Source organism: Calidris pugnax, unplaced genomic scaffold, assembly GCF_001431845.1.
Source record: "Calidris pugnax isolate Ruff unplaced genomic scaffold, ASM143184v1 scaffold1, whole genome shotgun sequence".
Taxonomy (NCBI): domain Eukaryota; kingdom Metazoa; phylum Chordata; class Aves; order Charadriiformes; family Scolopacidae; genus Calidris; species Calidris pugnax.
Window position 1 is genome coordinate 7,055,957 of NW_015090800.1, and position 19,869 is coordinate 7,075,825.

The 19,869-nt window shown below is 41.6% G+C and overlaps 1 protein-coding gene across 1 annotated transcript in view; it reads left to right on the top strand.

The window, feature by feature from the left end:
- Window positions 1-19,869, top strand: part of BICD1 (bicaudal D homolog 1 (Drosophila)) — a 145,126-nt gene that overhangs the window by 87,263 nt on the left and 37,994 nt on the right. The window contains exons 3-5 of the mRNA XM_014937227.1: window positions 3,732-3,884; window positions 6,167-6,604; window positions 12,908-14,002. Of these exons, the coding sequence (XP_014792713.1) occupies window positions 3,732-3,884; window positions 6,167-6,604; window positions 12,908-14,002 (1,686 nt within the window). The remainder of the gene's footprint in view (window positions 1-3,731; window positions 3,885-6,166; window positions 6,605-12,907; window positions 14,003-19,869) is intronic.

Consider the following 19,869-nt stretch of genomic DNA (forward strand, 5'->3'; position numbering starts at 1 on the left):
CACTGTTTCCAGCACAAATCCAAGACATAGCCCCATAGTAGCTACTATGAAGAAAATTACTCCAGCCAAAACTGGTACAAGTGCAAAAGTTTATTATTTAATATTTATATTCCACTGATGCTCAGAGACCTGTCAGGATTGAAGTGATATTTGTACCATATAATTATGGTCCTTGCCCCTGTAAAACCTAGAGATGTCTTTCACTTTTCATATATGACAAGTCTGAAAATACATCTAAGTGGATAGGTGACCTTAACAGACTTTATCTCAACTAAGCCTTCTGTTTTTAATTTCTCGTGGTCTGTTCTGTTATGTGTAGGTTCATTAGACATGCTATGTGACTCACATCTTCCACAATTAATTCTCACGTATAATTAGATGCAATTCTGACAAGGACTCTGTTGTTTTCTATAGTTTCATAGAAAGGTCTTTTCCTCCTTCTTTTGGCACCAATCATTAAAAACGTTGCACCATGTTCAGCTGGTGACTGCGACTGAGAATAATTTACAGCCATGAAAACATTGGTCATGTGTCATTAGCTCCACCTCTTGGATTAATTTGGTTTTTACAGATACAGTAGTTCATAGGGGAATCCTCTCTGGAAATGTAAAAAGTCCTGAGGCAATGTCCTAGTGAAAGCATCTGGCTCAATTGCTCTATCCTGTAAGCTTAATGTTCAGTGCTTGATTACCAGTAAAGTTTAATTACAAATTATTTTACTAATAATTTGGGTTACATTGTCCTCTAGTGGCGTATACAGATAACTGCCCTGCTGACAGACTTCTTTTGCTTTGTGTTTAAAATCCTCTCATACTGCTTTCATACAAGCCCAAGTCACCTCAGAAAAGGTCTGATGCAATGGCCAAATAAAAAGTTTGCGTCTTAACTGCCACTGTATCCGTACAAGATCTATCGTCTATGAATGCTTATGGTTTGCTTAAGAAATAAATTTTTTAAAATAGTTGAAAATAGCAATAGGGAGTTGTGAGAAGCTACTGTATTTAATCAGAGCATTTGATGGAAACAAATATATCCCACTTACTGACAGTAATAAAAAAAACCTCAGCGTGTTTTTTTTTTTTTAGTAGGTTGAAGACTGGTTTACTTCCACAAAATGCACAGAGATCTCATATGAAGGAAAACAGAACAGCCCTCCAGTGTGTCCTGTGGCTACTCAGTCATAAACCTCAGTAATGCCAGGCTTTTGCCTGTCACGTGGCAGCATCACCTTCCATAGGAAGCACTAGAGCGCTTTGCAGCTGGATGCTGGCAAAATAGCAGGAGGGGTCTGGGAGCGTGGAGAATAATGCCAGGGTGTTTGCAGTGCCAAAATGCACATTTTACCTTGCTTTAAAAAGGTGATACTGTATTCTCTAATGCGCTGAGATTGTTTTGCCTTGTGGCAGAGCAGCAGGATCGCTTCCAGCGGAGGTCTTGGCCCTGATGGCAGGCGCGGCGTGGGGGATACTCCGGCTGGCGAGTCTTCCCTTCTCCTACTCCTTCCTTGACTAAATGCCATGAGTATTGAGGAGTCAACGCTGGTCAGCAGAGATAGTTTCTGTGTGTGTAAGAGGAGGAGGAGGAGAAGTGCTATAAATGCTTCTCTCTATACCTCTGAGATTGTGTAGGTGAAGGAGCAGTTAAAAGTGGCGAAGGAATGTGGTTTCTCTCTTCTTAAAGAAATGGTGGTACACTCAAGTAAGATGATAGTTCACTTTTTCTTTTGCTGTTTGCAGTAATAGGAAAGGTACAGGAGTACTCTGACCTTAGGGAGTTACTATCAGAGGCTTTTTCAATGCAGCATGCCTTGTAGTCTTTCAGGGAAACAATATACCAGGATTCAGTAAAAATTTTTTGCTCAGGTCCTCCATCTCTGGCCACCTTTTTCTTCCTCCCTCTTTGGAGAGGCCTTTCTTTCAACCAGAGGTGCAACTGTGTGCTTTGGATGGATGTCAGTCGATTCCTGTTCATTCCCTGGGCTGATCTTCCTCCAAACACCAGGAGAATTGTAGAGTAACTTAATTAGACTTGACACAGCGGAGCCGTGTGTTTGGTGCTCACGTACTGCCTCAGACCTATACTCACACTTAGCAAGCGTCAATAACCGCCACAGCTGACAGAAACAAAACATATAAAGGCAGTCCTGAGGTATAGAATGCCTTCAGCTCATGAAATCATCTGTGGTGCCATTCTTACAGTTCACTCAGAGGTTTATTAGGGTGCAGGAATATTTGCTGAGAGTTACTTTCATGCAGTGCTCTGTGGCTCTTCTGCCACTGGGGATCTTTTAAACCAAAGGCGTGCCTTCAGTTAAGAAGTCATGTAGGATCTTTATTTCTTCTTAAGTAGCTGCCAGGAGGGGGGAAGGTGATGGTTTTTGTTTTTCTTTTACAAAAAGTCTTCATTTTATAAAGTGTTTTTGTAACTCTTGCATCAATATTACCTTTTTTTTTTTCATGTTTTGCAATGTTATTTTCCAGGGGTTTATAACTGTTTATTTAACCTAGGTGCTATGCAAAGTTCTGTTTATCCTCAGTTCAGAATGCGTGGTTTTATCTTTTATGTACTAAGGAGTGAGTTGTACAGATTGGTCTATAGTCAGCTCGCTGACTATAATTTCTGCTGTAATGATTTTTTTTTTTAAACATTTGACCTCTCTGGGTAGCGATCAGGCCAGTGATTGCCCTCCTGCCACACTGAAATCTTTTATAGAAACCCATTACTGCTTCTCAGGTGTGCTCTTCCTGACACCCCAGCAGCGAAGGGGCTCTGCCCCATCATTAAGGTCGGAGTAGTGCTTCCCTCCAGCAGCTGCTGAGGCAATGCTCAGGTTCCTCCTGCAGGCAAGGAGAAGATGTGAACGATTATGCCTATTCCTATTAATCAGGGGAAATGCAGGCTTCTCCTCAAAGCAGAGGGGGAGGTTGCTCCTACCAACTGTGTTGGTCACTGTTCTCTTCCAGCTGTGTGTTAACTCCATCTTCCCATAGTGTGTTTTACATCAGGGTTATGCCAATGGTTCTTTCCAAAATAACCTGATACTTCATGTAAAGCTCAATCAGAGCTGGAATCCAATGGAAGCAATTTTTGGTGAAACCGATCCCTCGTGGGACAGCCTCTCATCAGGCTGTCTGGGAGCCACGTATGCTAATGGAAAAAATAAAGTGGTGACCTTGTGTGCTCTCAGTCTCGCAGGGTGTCATCCTGCTCAGCACAGCAATGCCTTTCTCAGGTTTTGACGAGCACCTAACAGCCTGGCAGGTCCCCCCTGCCTACTTTGTGCCTCTCTGATGTCTGCAGATACAAACACACCTTGCGCAATAACAGATGTCTTTACAGAACAGATGCCGTTACTCATTGCTTTTCTGTACGAATGTAGAAGGCATCCTTCAGTGGAAAACAGGTGGTAATTTTATTTAAATCCAACTGTATCGTAGAGCATTAAAACCGCTGAAATGATAATGCCTTGCCAGGTTTTCCATTTCAATAAGCATCTAATCTTGAAACTGTCTTAATCAACCTTGCTTATTAGATGTTCTTATTTCTGCGTTGTGAGCACACACCTGAATTTACTGCTTGGCCTCGGATTAAAAGGTGATGCTGTTTTGAATCGCACTGTTAAATCATTTCAATTTGAGGATTAATTTTTTGTTTGGCCTTTTCTAGAGGTGATGTTCGTCATTTAAGTGGCTGTGCATGAATGGTAATGTACTTGTGTTTTCTCTCATCAGAATAATGAAATGGTGGAACTACAGAGGATACGAATGAAAGATGAAATTCGAGAGTACAAGTTTCGAGAGGCGAGACTCCTACAGGACTACACCGAGCTGGAAGAAGAAAACATCACTTTACAGAAACTGGTGTCTACACTGAAACAGAATCAAGTAAGCATCGAAAGATTCAAGGCGCTATGCTGAAAAAAGACACCATTTTCTCCAATTTCCCATAATGTGATCCCCCAGAGCACTTCGATAGATGTTTCTTTCTATGTTTTTTCAGTCATGTTTTTGCTAAAAACTTAGTCTGAAACCAGTGTTATTGGCCATTCTTGACATATGGGGATGCCCTTACCTCAGTTTTAGGAAAATCATGGTGGGATATTTTGTTGCAGTACTTTGTAATAGTGGAGGAATTATGAAAATAGATAGAATGTCATCTTTTCACTTTCTGCTTTTCCTCTCCTCCCTCCCTGTATGCTGAACTCGGTGCCCAGCAGCAGAGCTCAGCCCTCCATTTCTTCTCACTTGCTTTCCTGCACATCCTTTCCTCTTCTGAAACGGAGAAAATAGAAAATAATCTTTTCCCTGTTCTCCTGTTTTGTTTTTTTTCCTGCTCCTCTGGTTGTCCTGTACCAGTTTTGGTCTCTTCTCAGCCATGCTGAGCCACAAGTTTAGCAAGCTTCAAAAATAGGCGAAGGGACGTCAGATGTTCCTAGTTTGTTTTTTGTTTTCCTCATTACAGTAATTTGCAGCCAATGGCACACCGACACACAGTAATTCTCACTGCAGTGCAGAATGCACCCCGAGGAACCACCATAAACAGCAGCCCCATTGCATCCAGATGGAAGCAGCTATGGGGGCTGTTCTTTCCCCCTTACAAAAGCACAGCTTCCTTTGCTGCTGGATATATATACTGCTGAGGAAGCAATCAAGAACACAGTTGTCCTTTACATTGAACAAAGGAGGTTTGTTCTCACATCAGAAGAGTTAACTTGCCATGATCAATTTTTAAGTATCCAAGTTGTAATACTTTCTGCTTTTTAAACACTGTCCAGACCAGCATAACATGGCATACCATAACACCATTTCCTTAACTGGTAGCAGATGATAACAGCGCTGCGTTGCAGCCCCTGGTTTATATCCTAACCTACTGCCTGGTTCAGTCAGGGCTTTTATCACATAGCCAAGACTGTCACAGTCTCTAATGGCAGCCTGGTAACAAAGCTGCCTTATTCCTGCAGGAATAAGCAGTACTATTTCAGCTTTTTCTTACTGCTATTTTACTGCTCCAACACAAATGCAATTGAAACATTTAAAATAACAGAGCTGCGTCGCAGGGAACACGCAGGTAATAGAAATGGGCACATCATTTCTTTATTTATGAAGATACCCAGATTTTCACGCTCCTGAAACTGAATTTATAGTAGATCATCGTTGTGTCAGAGTTATTTACCAAGACAGCAAATTCCCCCTTTGAGGCATGGATTTTTCCCTCAGCATCTCATAGGAGGCATTTTCACACTATCAGAAAACTAAAGACCCCTTTATGGACTGTCCCAGTTTCCCCCAGAAGAAATTCCATTTGCAAATGTTTATATTTGTCATAATATTTCATTCTTAATGAAACTGAATGCCAGCAGTCTGTGGAGAGAAAAAGCATTGCCACATTTTGAATGGCTTTAAAAATCAGTCTTTTTGCATCACATATCCGTGCACTTGTGATTCCTAAAATAACTTTGATCTACAAGATAAAATTTCAAGAGCATTTAATACTTTATAAATTTACAAAACTGTATATTACAAGTCTTAGTGCTAAACTATTGTTATCTGGGTTAGTGTTTTTTGTAGCTTTTGTAAACAAAAATTCATGAAATGGTAACCACATTGATAATATAAGGCTTTGGTTTTCATATGGATTTAAAATTTTGAAAGGTTTCTTTTTCCATGTCTTTAAGTTATAAACATAGCTACTTGATGGGATTTAGTAATTTTTCAGATGGACCTCTCTCTCCATTCAGAAAAGGTATCGAGTTTCTAAATGTAGATTTCAAAATACCATGAATTTTCTTCTAGTTACCTGAGATCTATACATATCATGATATAAGCTATCAAACTGTTTATGGCAATTCATAGTAAATCTATGGTTACCAGGATATCTGCTACTAAACAGCCTTCTTTCCATGAAATACATTGTTTATTGTCAAAAATTACTCAGAAAAAGGTGTTACATTTCTTGATTCTCACATGCTGAAAAAGTGAGCGGTGCAGTATTTAGCAGAGCAAGCTCCACTTGGTTTTCTGTGCAGCCAGTTCTTTGCAGCTGCAGGCGATGTCTGGTATTTCAAACTATATTTTCTCTAACACCTATTTCAATAAGTCTGATAAATGGCAGGTTTTCATGACTCAAGTTTTAGTATTATGAATGTTCTTTGTCTTCTCTAATTCAGGTTGAATATGAAGGCTTAAAGCATGAGATTAAACGATTTGAGGAGGAGACAGTGTTGCTTAATAGTCAGCTAGAAGATGCCATCCGGCTGAAGGAGATTGCTGAGCATCAGCTGGAGGAAGCTCTGGAGACTTTAAAAAATGAAAGAGAGCAAAAGAACAATCTGAGGAAGGAACTCTCCCAGTATATCAACCTCAATGATAGTGTGTATAATAACCATATTAATATATCAGTAGATGGATTGAAGTTTGCAGAGGACGGGGGCGAGCCCAACAATGACGACAAAATGAACGGACATATCCACGGGCCTCTCGTGAAACTCAACGGTGACTACCGAACTCCCACGGGTAGGAAAGGAGAATCTCTGCACCCCGTCTCTGACCTCTTCAGTGAGCTCAACATATCAGAAATACAGAAACTGAAGCAGCAACTCATGCAGGTAAGAGCTGAATTTAATCACCCGACATGTCCCGTGGATCTTAGCGTCAGCTTTTGCAATGATTTTCCCCAATTATGTTCTTGATGACATACATCCTGGTTTCAGACTTCTTTTTTCTTTATATCCAGAGTTTTATAGAATCATAGAATCATAGAATTGCCCAGGCCGGAAGGGACCTCCAAAGGCCATCTAGTCCGACCTCCCTGCAGTCAGCAGGGACACCCCCAACTAGACCAGGTTGCCCAGGGCCTCGTCGAGCCTCATCTTGAATATCTCCAGGGAAGGGGCCTCCCTGGGCAACCTGTTCCAGTGCTCCACTACCCTCACAGTAAAGAACCCTCTCCTAATCTCCAATCTAAATCTGTTCCCCTCCAGCTTTAAGCCATTTCCCCTCGTCCTGTCACTACAGGCCTTTCTAAACAGGCTCTCCCCAGCCTTCCTGTAGGCCCCCTTCAGGTACTGGAAGGCTGCTATTAGGTCTCCCCGGAGCCTCCTCTTCTCCAGGCTGAACAACCCCAGCTCCCTCAGCCTGTCCTCGTAGCAGAGGTGCTCCATCCCCCTGATCATCCTTGTGGCCTTCCTCTGGACCCTCTCCATCAGGTCCATGTCCTTCTTATATTGAGGGCTCCAGACCTGCACGCAATACTCCAGGTAGAGTATACTCTACTCCATTCTAGAAATGCCCCTAGAAAACAGGCTAGCTGTCTGAAAAATCAGTGTGAACTGAGAGGATGTTTAGTGGGAAGAGGAGGAAGGGACCTAGCTGCTGTGGTTGCAGATGGCTAGATTTGTTTTTCCTGATTTGATGATGGGAAATCTCCCTGAGACTGCAAGTCAAATAAAGTCCTCTCCAGCATGACCAAAGCTGCCTGGAAAACATCGCGCTAAAATACAGACAGTCTTGATTATGCTCTTTTGCAACTTGGAGGGAGGTTTTTGCCATTAAATTCAGTCAGAACAAGATTTGGCATGCTGTCAAGGGAGAACAAAAGGAGAGGAGCGCTCCTCTTAGTGACTGTGCTTTCGGAGAGCATGTGGCGTGCGATGTGTCACAGAGTGCCCTTGTCCACCCTGGCAGTCCCGGCGGATGCGCAGGCTGCAGGGGGTGCCTTGGGGACCGTACAGCCAGCGTTTGTTCTCTATTCATCCAAGCCCAGCCCAAGCATAACCAGAATAAGAACCTGGGATGCAAGCCAGATCAAAACTCAAGCTGCCAGCCCCGATGCTGACATCATCTTAGAAAGGGGTACAGTGCCACGCAGAGAAAGGGTCCCGCTGCCCAAGCTGTTGAGCATCTTCTCTCTCACAAGAGTTTTTTCAAGCTCTTTTCAAGGTTTTGGCACCATCGGGGAAACATCCAGCATTTTCTAGCTGTGGGCTTCCAAAAAGCGCCTCTTCTAAAAAGGGTAAATGTAAATCCTTTACAGCTTAAAAAGTAAAAGGCGATTTGGAAGTAAAGTAGAGCAAACCCAATTTTCAGTGCTTGCTAGCGAACAATAAATCCCTATGTGGTCTGTCCTATATTTGCTGAGGAGTTAATTGTTTTATTTACTTCATTGCCAAACTCACCGTGGGAAGTTTTGATCTGAGCTGTGACATGGCAAACACTGATGACATCTAGTGCTTTGCACAAATAACTTTGATGCAAGACATACATAATTTAAGTGAGAAAGCTTGAAATTTGGAATTTTGTTTCTGTGAAAAGTTATGCCAGAAACGTTTCCAGTATTAAAATGTAAACAGTGTGTGTAGTTTGTGTATATATGCATATATAAAAATATGCATGTGTATGTATGTATACATTTATGTATGTAATATATACACATATATATTATATGCAGCTTTTAATTTCATTTAGAAATACAATTTAAAACATTTTAAAAACCCAACTTCAGAAGAAATGCTTTGAAATGTTCACATTTTATAACACAGAGTACGTATTGTCAACCATAATTTACAATGAAGTTTATGCAATATAAATTTGGAGTGAAGGCTGGAAAAAAACCAAACAAGATTGAATATGTTTTGTCTTGATTTTATCAAATTAAGTATTGAGCTTGATAAATCAGCAAGCTTCTACTTGAAAGACACTGCAAATATTTATATGGTCTCTGACTTTAACGTTACTTATTTTACGCTTCTTAAGCAAAGAGTCAGCCTTCTGATGGTCACTAGCCACAAACTGTCTAGGGTCCTCTAAGACCCTAGGAGGACCCTAGGAAAGAAACATAACCATTTTTTAGTGAGAATGGCTTTGCCAGGCCCCAGCACCTTCACTCCAATAGCCACCACCATGGCTCAGTGTTCTAATAATGTTTAAAGTTTTAAGGTTTAAAAAGAAAAACCGGACCCAGCTGGGAACCTGATTTCTCTAGATACTGAAAAGAGTTACTGAAAAATTCTCATGTGTACTTTTTTTAAAGTAATCATCTTCTCTGTTGAGTTGCTCACCTTGGGTCACACAAATTAAATGGGAAAAATTCCTCCAAATTTTTCCTCAGAGTAGTTGGGAGATTTAATCAGGTTCAAGCTGACAAAAGGTAATTCTTCAGCAAAATTGGATTTTTTTTCTCCTGCACAGTGTCTTTGCTATGTGGTGTTCATTCAGCCATATCTCAATATTTGGTATGTGTTCCTCTTGTTTTCTCTGAAGAGTCAGACTCTGTGACAGAGTTGCTGAAGGAAATAACTCTCTCCTGGGAGCTATTTTTGTGTCTATAGGACAGCAGGCTTCTTTTCTGAAAGAAGCAAACTTCAGCTTTGCCATTTCATATGTGTGAGGCAAATTTTTTCACACTTCAGTCTCAAAAAGAAGCCTTGACTAAAACAGTAGGACAGATATAATTCCTTCTGCAGCTTTAGGATGCTGCTGCTCCATGATCTGTGCTGGTCCATAGGAGAGGTTTGATTGTAACTGTTCCCTTTCCATCTTTATAAACCTCCTATGTAACATATGTCTTGCTGAGAATTCTCATGTTCTGAGATTTTTCATAGAAAAGCTCAACGCTTTCTGCTCTTCTTTAATGTTTGTTGTCCAATGGGAAGAATTCTCTATCTCATCTTTAAAGCCTAGGACTCCTCTCTTCCACGGTAATGCTTTCGCTATTCCTGAGGCCAACATCATATTTGGAAAACATAGAATAAGTTCTCTTAAAAAACAAAACAAAACAAAACAGTCATGCAGCCCAATTTCTGACAGTCTTCTCCAGCTGTTATTTAAAAAAAAAAAAAAAAAACCACAAAAACCCAAGATAAACAGCAGTGCTAAAATTGGTTTTCATAATTGCAAACTATAAAGCAAATTGGGAAGGAAATTTCCTAAACCTGAAATCTTTGAAGGGAAGGAGGCATCGCAAAATAGGTACAGCTACTTTTGAATTGCTTTTATTTTTATTTGAATATGATAAAGATCCTTTCTGCAGCCACTAATTTCAATGTTAAACACACACCCCCCTCCCCCCAACAACTGAACTGAAAAATAACTGCAATTCCCAAAAGTTATCTGTGGGTGGAAATAAGAGTATAGTATTGTCTAGAACAAGGAATATAATTGAGGACAGCCATTAGTATTCAGAAGGTGAGCTCAGGGCTGAGTTGGAGCTTTGGGGATTTTTTTTCCATGGAAGTAGAAGCATGTATTTATAACTTTAAACAGAAATGGATTAGCTTAGTTCATAATTACTGGACCAGAATGAGTAAGATTTAGTACATCTGTGTATTTCACTTTGCCTGCTGTCCAAGTTGGCATGTGGGTCTTAAAAGTTGCATGTTTTCTCTGGAAAGAATCCTTTCTATTTGAAAGAAGTATTTTGTTCCAGAACACATTAATTCAGGAGATAAATGATCATAAAAGTCCCAATTAGCTTTGTTACAGTTTTGCTTCATGATAGAGTATGACAGCTGAGATCAGTAATCTGCCAGGATCAATTCTGTCTGATTAATTTAAGCACACCCTGAAACACTGTACTGCTTTAACATCAAGTTGTTTAAGGAAAGGCTCTCTGGCTGTAAGCTCTGTATTTATTTTTATGCTAGGGTGATCTACAGTTAATTGCCTACTTCTGTGTGAACATATACACAGTGGACTCATACCTTAAAAAGACAACTGCCTTTGGTGTGTAATGTATGCATTTATTATCCATATGACTCTCCACCTTAAGGTGAGACGGTCCTTTAAATTAACCAAACCTCAGATTTTTCTGCACCTGTGTAGCTCACCTTACCAGCCTGAAGGAATAAATGTCGTCATTAACTGATGAGGGTAATGTAATTAATACCTCAGCTTGCTATGCTAGGTGGTAAAAACTAGAATTTGGCTGAAAGTTTCTGGGGAGAGCAGACCTGGGACAGACTTCTCAATGGAGCTAGTGAGGAGGCTCTTGCTGGGCAGCTCTCTGAAGCTCTCCAGGGCAGGTCTGACTGAGAAATCTGTGGAGAGCAGCCACTTTTTAAGAAGATGCTCTTGACAAAGAGGAAGGTTGCTCTATTTTGGGTTTCCTCAACAAGAGTGGGCCGACACAGGGAGGGGTGAGCAGCAATGGGGGCAGCAGTCAGACTGAGGAACCAACGGGGAAACAACATCAAATGGAGGAAGGTGCCAATACACTCGTAGTACAAGGCTGTCCTCTTCTGCATTACAGCACAGACTATGCTGTGCCTGAAGTGGAGCACCCTGTGTCTAAGGAGACAGTCTCTTCTTGGATCATAAAATAATGATGAGGTTTGGCCCTCTTTTTTTAATTCTTAAGCCATCAGTCACCTGTACACGAGAAAACCGGGCTGATTTTTTTAAGGTGTTTTTAAAGTGGCTTCCACTTTTATTCTTAAAATTGCTGCCTGCAATTGATCAGAGGTTCTCATAAAGGTCATGTTTTGAAAGCTTGTCTGTAAAACCAGGGGACCATCTTATGCTTTAGTGCCTTAATACTTCTGAGTAGCAGCCACCGCTGAAAAGGCTGAAGGAGTCTGAAGCACTGCTTGGAACATTTTGTGAGATGGCATTAATACCCTCTCAGTCTCTAAAAGGCTTTTCTTTTCCTTCAGTAAGATTCATGGTGGCTGATTTGACTCTCTTCCAAATACTGCCTGGGGGAATGCTGATAGGGAAGGAAATACTTTTTAAAGGGTTTTTCAGAACTGACAGCTTTGAATTCTCAGAATTAGTAATTCAGTCACTCATAAAGGGAGCGTGCCATTTTCTCTGCACTGGTAAATACAGGGCTGAAATATTTTGTCAGTGGGAGAGAAAGAGCAGAAAACCTGGTAGGCTCAGGATCCTCTTGGAAAAAGCCGTGAAAGCAAGAAGGATCCCATCTTCTTGTCACAACTTTTGCTTCCCAATTCACAACTCAGAACAGGAGAAAAGCATAGAAAAAAAGTTGGAGCATTACATTTAAAACTTGAACTGAGAGTCTTTCAGAGGTGTTATCATGAATAGCAAATACCTGTCACATTTTTTCTTGTTCACTTGCTTTAAGATGCTGCGCATTAAAACTTCTAGAGTCCTCTTTCATGACCTTTTCTGCTGTTCAACATCCACATTTCTCTCTGGATATTCAGAAAGGAACTTATTAGGTCAGAACCAGTAGTTTGTTAGTTATACCACAAATCCTGCTGCTTCTGCTTCGTACTTAGAAGGATGGATTTTGCTTATAGTTAAGTGCTGGGAATGGAGAGTCCTGGGAGTTGTGTGTGCTCGGTCTCCTAATCTGTGTTACATTCCCACACAGCGATTTATTTAATCTAATCTGTGGAAATGTACACAGCCATTTGTTTACTCTATTTGCATTCAGTAATCAAGCCTTAATGAAAGTTTGCAGCAGTCCAAAGATAAATATTGTGAAGGATTGATAGAGCTATTCATGGGAAATGTAAATTCAAACCCTGTTGAGAAATGTGTATGTACCAGTGGAAAGGCTTGTACTTGACTGATAGTTGGCAGTGATGCAATTCATGCCTATTTAAATTTGTGGAACATATTTTGTAATAAATTCATTAGCATCAATCCAGCTGAGTAGGCATTTAGCACTTGGGCATTAAGTAATTCTTCTGTGGGCAACTTGTAAAGCCGTAGTGATATTGCAAACTGTATCCAAAGTTGGGACTACATAGCCTTGTGCAAGTTATATGTACCTTTTTCTGACTTAATTTTATGGTTTAGGGATATATGGCTAAAATCTCTTTGAAGCCTTCAACTTGTGTATGCAGAGATGGGGGAATGGAAAAGACGAATGTGATTGCAGAGTTTGGTGTTCAGCCTGGGTAAGTCAAGTTCCTGATTTTCTTAATTTGACTCTGTTGCAGGTGGAGAGAGAGAAGGCCATTCTCCTGGCCAACCTGCAGGAGTCTCAGACGCAGCTGGAGCACACCAAGGGAGCCCTGACCGAGCAACACGAGCGAGTCCACAGGCTCACGGAGCACGTCAATGCCATGAGGGGGCTGCAGAGCAACAAGGAGCTGAAAGCTGAGCTTGACTGTGAGAAGGGCCGAGACCCTGGCGAGGAAGCACACGACTATGAAGTGGACATCAATGGCTTGGAGATCCTAGAATGTAAATACAAAGTAGCTGTTACCGAGGTGATAGACCTTAAAGCAGAAATCAAAGCCTTAAAGGAGAAATATAATAAATACGTGGAAAACTACACTGAAGAGAAGGCCAAGTATGAGAGCAGAATCCAGACGTACGACGAACAGGTGACAAGCCTGGAGAAGTCAACCAAGGAAAGCCAGGAAAAAATGGTCCACATGGAAAAAGAATTGCAAAGGATGACAAGCATAGCAAATGAAAACCATAATACCCTCAACACCGCACAGGATGAGCTGGTAACCTTCAGCGAGGAGCTGGCTCAGCTCTACCATCACGTCTGCCTGTGCAACAACGAGACACCAAACAGGGTTATGTTGGACTATTACAGGCAAAGCAGAGTAACCCGCAGCGGGAGCCTGAAAGGACCAGATGACCCTCGAGGTCTCCTTTCCCCACGGCTCGCCAGAAGGGGGGTGGCATCACCTGTAGAAGCTAGGACCCCGACCGAGCAGGTGACAAAAGAGGCCACAGAGCCTGGCAAGGAACAGAGCCCGACAAAAACACCTTCCATTTCTCCTGTCATCACGGCCCCTCCTTCCTCCCCCGTCTCCGATACCAGTGACATCCGCAAAGAGCCGATGAACATCTACAACCTCAATGCCATAATAAGGGACCAAATCAAGCACTTGCAGAAGGCTGTCGATCGGTCGCTGCAGCTGTCACGCCAGCGTGCTGCAGCTCGGGAGCTGGCACCCATGATTGACAAAGACAAGGAGGCCTTAATGGAAGAGATACTGAAGCTGAAATCCCTCCTGAGTACGAAGCGGGAGCAGATCGCAACCCTGAGAGCAGTGCTGAAAGCCAACAAGCAGGTAAGATGCTAATAAAGCAGTCAGTCGGGAATGTCAGTTATTTATACAGGTCACTTACAAGCTTTCCCGGGAGTGTTTCGGAGGAGAGATTTTACTCACAGGTTATTTACCCTCTCACTCAATCATGGTGAGGGCAGACCTTTCTTCCCTCTCATCCTGCCTCCTCTTTATGCTCTTTAGCTCTGCTTTTCTCAGCACCCACCATTCACCAAGGGCACGGGCAGAAGAGCCTTTCCTGTGGGAGGCTCTCTCCTGAGGGAGAGAAAAGCAGAGGAGCGGGGAGTCATCACCTGCCACTCAGCCTGATGCACAGGCTTGTCCCTATTACTGTTGTGAAATGAAAATGTTCCCAACACTGGAAAACAAACCGGAGTGTGCATGGAGAGGCTCTTGGGGTGTGCTGGCCCCCCACCAGGGCAGGTACTCCTGGAGTGATGGGGAAGGCAAGCAGAGGGGAGACCACCTGAGCCAGCACCTCAGCAGCTGCACATGGTCCCTCCGGTGGGATTTAGTGGAGCAGATGGTCCAAGCAACCCGTTGCGTGCTTCTTGGCTCTTGGTAACTCTCCATAGGCTGTAAAACTGGAATGCTCTCCAGTCAATTTAAGGGGATTAAAAATAAATGCCACAAAAGCCAAAGCGTGCCTCAGGGAGAGAATGGCAGGTGTAAAAGCGACATCGGTTGCTTTGGACTGTACAGAAGTTGGGCATTTCTTTGATAAGACAGCAAGTGAAATGTTGGGTTATTTTCATTACAGGTGGTTGGAAATCTTTTAATGATTTTTCTTTTTAGTCAGAACTGATTTCTCCTGCCATTGTCACGTTTTTAATCTTTTAAGAATTAAAATTCTGGTTTTCTTTTTTTTTTTTTTTTTAAGAAAAAGGACAAGATGTTGTCCAACAACACTAGATGTTAAAGATGACTTGAATCAGTAACTGCAATTTTTTATTTTGAGAAGGATGTATTATAAAGTTATATTTTAAGAGAATAAAAAATTTAAAATTATTATTTTGAATATTTTCACAGCTTAAAAAAGATCAACTCATCAAACCACTTTATTTTTGATGTTTCACCAGTGCAAACAAACTGAGAATTCCTGCATTTTATATGAAATACAGGATGCTGCAGTGGCAGAGTCATCGTTCCAGATTGCCTGGGACATTTCTCATCTGAAAACAGCGCAGCAATCACCACATGGGGGCATGAATCCCAGTTAACAGCTTGGGATGCTATTAGCTGATGACAGTGATGGGTTTTCAGTGTTAAAATTCCCAATGGTCAAGTAGTCTGAAGTTACAGTTTCAAGTTTAATTGATTGTTGGATCCGTAACTGCATTTCTAGAGTAGTGGGGACTTTTAAATTGCAGCAATATTTCAATATACATTGAGTCTTTTATAGTATTTCTCCCCCTCTAATCCAACACATGTTAAATATTAATTCAAGTAATTAAATACCAGCAGTAATAGCTCTGAGCAATTATATGTGCATTTTCCATGTAATTAAAATGTAATTAAGATGTAATTGAGGTATATGTATTTAGATTCCAAATTGAAGATTTTTTTCCATTAGCATAGAACTATCATTTATTTTTTTATACTACCAGAGAATCTAGCTCAGACTTGCTCTTTTATTGATGTCAGAAATAAAACATCACTCTACAGTGTGCTCACTGAAATGGAGAGATAGATTTGTTGAGTAAGGAGGTGGTATTAATTAAACTTCTATTTATTGGATAGCAGCATAGCTATTGGTAACTGTACAACTGGGTATAGAATCTTGCTATACTGATCATGCAAAACGAATATCAACAACCTCAAACTTTAAAGTTAAAAGACACAATAATATAAAAGGATAGAAAGGGCTGCATCACAGCTCGTCCTGCTTGGTAGCAATGCTGTTACAAACCCCCTGCATTCGTTAGCACTCCAAACAGAGACACTTTAGGGGAAGGTTTTTTGTTGGAGCTATATGGGAAAGCAAGGTAAGCGTAACCAAATGGGGACAAAGTTTTTAGCAGGGCCTGTTGCCACAGCACAAGGGGTAAAGGTTTTAAATTAAAAGAGGGTAGATTCAGGCTAGATATAAGGAAGACATTTTTTACGATGAGGGTGGTGAAACATGGGAAGAGGTTGCCCAGAGAGGTGGGAGATGCCTCATTGCTGGAAACATTCAAGGTCAGGTTGGACAAGGTTCTGAGCAACCTGATCTAGTTGAAGATGTCCCTACTCATTGCAGGGGGCTTCAACTAGATGACCTTTAGAGGTTCCTTCCATCCCAAGCCATTCTATCATTTGAAATGCACTGTAAAAAAGACAAGACCTGGCCTTCCTAGACAATATTGCCAGTCAGATTCAGGGGTAAGACCAGGAGCAGAAATACCTGGATCTGGTATTTCGGGTTGTATTTCTGTAGTGAAGTCACACCCTTAACCAGGGAAGCACGGGTGCTATCTAGTGACCACCAGAAGCATTGCAACATCAGATTAAAACCAGAATTGGAGAGTTTTCCTGGCAATACACTTGGCCACAGTGCAATGCCATCCTCTGTTATCCAGGTATACAGGGGCAAATGGCTCATCGGAAGAGAAACAGCAGAGTTTCCACCTCCAGGCTTGAATTGTGTTCACTCCTTTTCACAGTGACGTACCCAACTGCAGGACAGCCCCGAAAGAGTCTCTGTTTCAACAGTCTCCTCTTGCCACCGTGGGCCTGGCACTCTAGCAGTGCAGTTTTAAATTGTTAACAACATACAATAAATTTCTGTTTAAGCCTGACAAGATGTTGCTTAGTTTAATGCATTTGGCAATATCTGATGATATTTCTTTTTAATCTAGCTATATTTCCTTTAATAATATTTTCAAATAAACATTAAGCACTAGGCTAGGTTGCAAACAGACTACACAAAACTCTGTAATAAAAAAAAAAAAAAAAAAAAACAGAGCAAGATTTTCTCTAAGCAACTTCAAACCTAAGCCCAGAAAAGTAAGATTATTGAATCAATTGCTCAAGATAGCAAGGCACAAGTATCTTGCTAGCTTCCTTGCTTACCTTGCCGTGATTTATGTGTACATAAATTCATAGCTATAATTACTGTGTCAGCATCAATTTTGTGGAGCAAGCCCAAGTAGCATTAGCATTAACAAGTAGCATAAATTTGTAAAGTAATATAAAATTAATGATATAATAACTTCTAGGACCAGTTCAATAATAGTTTTGATTTTGATTTCTAATGACATTCAGAAAGCTAAGCTGCCAATGAGGGGAATTTAATATCCTGAAGTCCTGATTGAAAAATGATCGGTTGTTCTCATGAGGTAAATTGTTCGATGGGCAGGAGTTGAGTCAGCAAGACCTTCACAGCTGTATCGGCAGTAACTATGGTGTCTCCAGCTCCCATAACTGAGAGAGTCATAAAAGTCCTTCAATAAAAATAGCAGGATAACTCCAGATATACGGTACCTAATCCAGAAACAAAAGCCCTGGTGTTATATAGAGAGAATGCTGGGTGGAAAGATCTAGCAACACATATGATTTCTGCACTAAAACAACAGGCTTTCTTGTGTGAAAGCAGTTCAGCTTTCCTGTGTGGAAAAAATAAAGTACTTACCACTGTAGGACTTAATATTCTTTCAGCAACCATGTTTTAGCTTGGTTTGCTTCTCAGGCTCTTAATGTAAGGTAAATGAGACACAAAGTATTCTTAGCTTGTGAAATCTGTGTGGAGAAAATCAGGTTTGTTTACAGATTTCAGGATTAAAGTGGCAACCTTTAGGCAGCTGGGTTTGGGCAAACATCTCTTCAGCGAGGATAAGGAAGAGGATGAAGAGGTCATCGTTAGCTCTGGTAGCACCTTGGGTCCTGGGGCTTGGGTGTGTGCCCCTCAGGCTGGATTTTGGGGAGGGGGATGCTGAGCTCAGTGTGCCCCAGCTCTCTGTTCCTCCATAGTTTCACTCTCCGCAGGAGTCTGAGCGTTGGAGCTCTCTGCTCCCTCCCAGCCTTGCTGTCAGCTCCAGGTGACTTCTTCTGCACAGCAAATGCTACGTGCTCCATTGGTCCTGTGTCTACAGGTGCCTTGCTGAGTGGCTGGGGAGTTCTTTTGCCCAGGCATAACTGGTCTCCTGACAGGAGTGTCATTAGCCCCTCTCCTTATTGCACTACTTACTTCACTGAAGAGTATTCACACATTTTTCTGCATTTTCATCTTTTTCTTGTGCTGCCCATTTCCATGTGTGTTGCTCAGAGGTTGCATTTTTTTTATGTGGAGCGAATTTCCACTAATTTCTCTGACACAGTTTTGTAGTGAACCACAGCTTAAAACCAAATGCTTCGGAAAGAGCTGGTAAAAACAAAGCTGGGTCCTGGCTGGCTGCTTCCTTCTGGCACCCACTACTTGGAGATGTTGCCCCATCCTTCCTTTCAGAGCACTCTCTGAACACACCGTTCACCCCAGATCTTTAAAGTATGGATTATCCCACAGAACTGGGTTCAGGCACAGCGACACGTATGTGGTTCAATGGGCACAATTTTGGAGATTGGCTGAGAGGGGGAACAAATAGAAATAATTTAGACAAGAGCTGCTGCTGGAGGAGGAGCAAGATGAAACTATGGCTTCAGCTCGTTTTGTCCCTGTTACTCTTGGCACAGTCTAGCAGTACAGCTGAGGTGACCAGGCACATAGGTACCTCTGAAAGATGAAGTCCAACTTCTCCTTCTCCCCTCAGCCCCTCTCCCCATGGCATGTTTGGCTTCAGGGTGCTTCAGGTCAGTTTTCTGCCTCTTCAGCCTCCCCAAACTGGCTCACAGTAAGCACGGAAGAAAACCACCCGATCTGCAAAGGGTAGGGATGGGGAAAGGCAGGGTAATTATTCTTTTGGTGGCACCTAGCCAATATAGATCGACTCGGCTGCATTGTGAAATGTCATCCTCAGAGCCGAGGAGTCTGACAGCAATCGGCTTCAGTCAGCATCCAGCTCCCAAACCGATGAGCTGTAGTAACCTGAGCATCTGCAGTCGGGAGCCCAACAGCTCTTACAAGGATCTCTTGAGCCTCACGCTCAAGTGATGCTCTGCTCACCCTGGCTGTAGGTTTCCAACAGAAGCTACCCTTTCTTGCTCTCCCCTTCTTTCTTTTGCCACTTAACATGCTTTCTTGTTAGTTTTATTTGCTTCACTAGTGGAGCACTGGTGCCTATTCATTCTTCACTTATAGGACTTTCATAAGGGAGACCTTCGACAGCCTGTGAAGGCACTTCCAACAAGTTTTAAAATTTATGCTTCCTTTTCTATATGTTGTTTCATATAGAAACGACGTGAGAGGAAAACTCTAATTGGAAGAAAAAAAAAAAAGTTTGAGGATTTGACACACTACTTCCTCTGTTACCTTTGTGCACCATCTAAATTATATTTCTAAGTTATTTTTCATCCAGTAGTGTTACCTGTCCATTTAACTTATCCTGACATCTGGACTAAAACATACAGATCAAAATGACCTGTCTGATCATTGTGCATGGTTTGAGTGATGTGTAGATTATTTGGTTTACATGGAATATGTAATCTGCTGAAAAAAAGTAATGTGCTTTTTTTTTTTAATTTCTAGCATTATGTGGCACATATATTTAAGTCATTTTAATTCCTAAACAAAGGAAAATCTTTACATGAATTCTGTATTCGAAGATCAGGTATGATAGGTTAAGGGACATGAGGCTGTATTTCTCTTACAAAGCAAAGACACATGAGTTCCTGTCTTAGGAGCAAAGCAGAACTCAATTTGAGCTATAGAATCTACCTCTGCTCTCATAAATAATCTCTGCCTCATTAGTGACCTGATAATTCTTAAATAAATATGGTTTAATCATATCTGTTAGAAA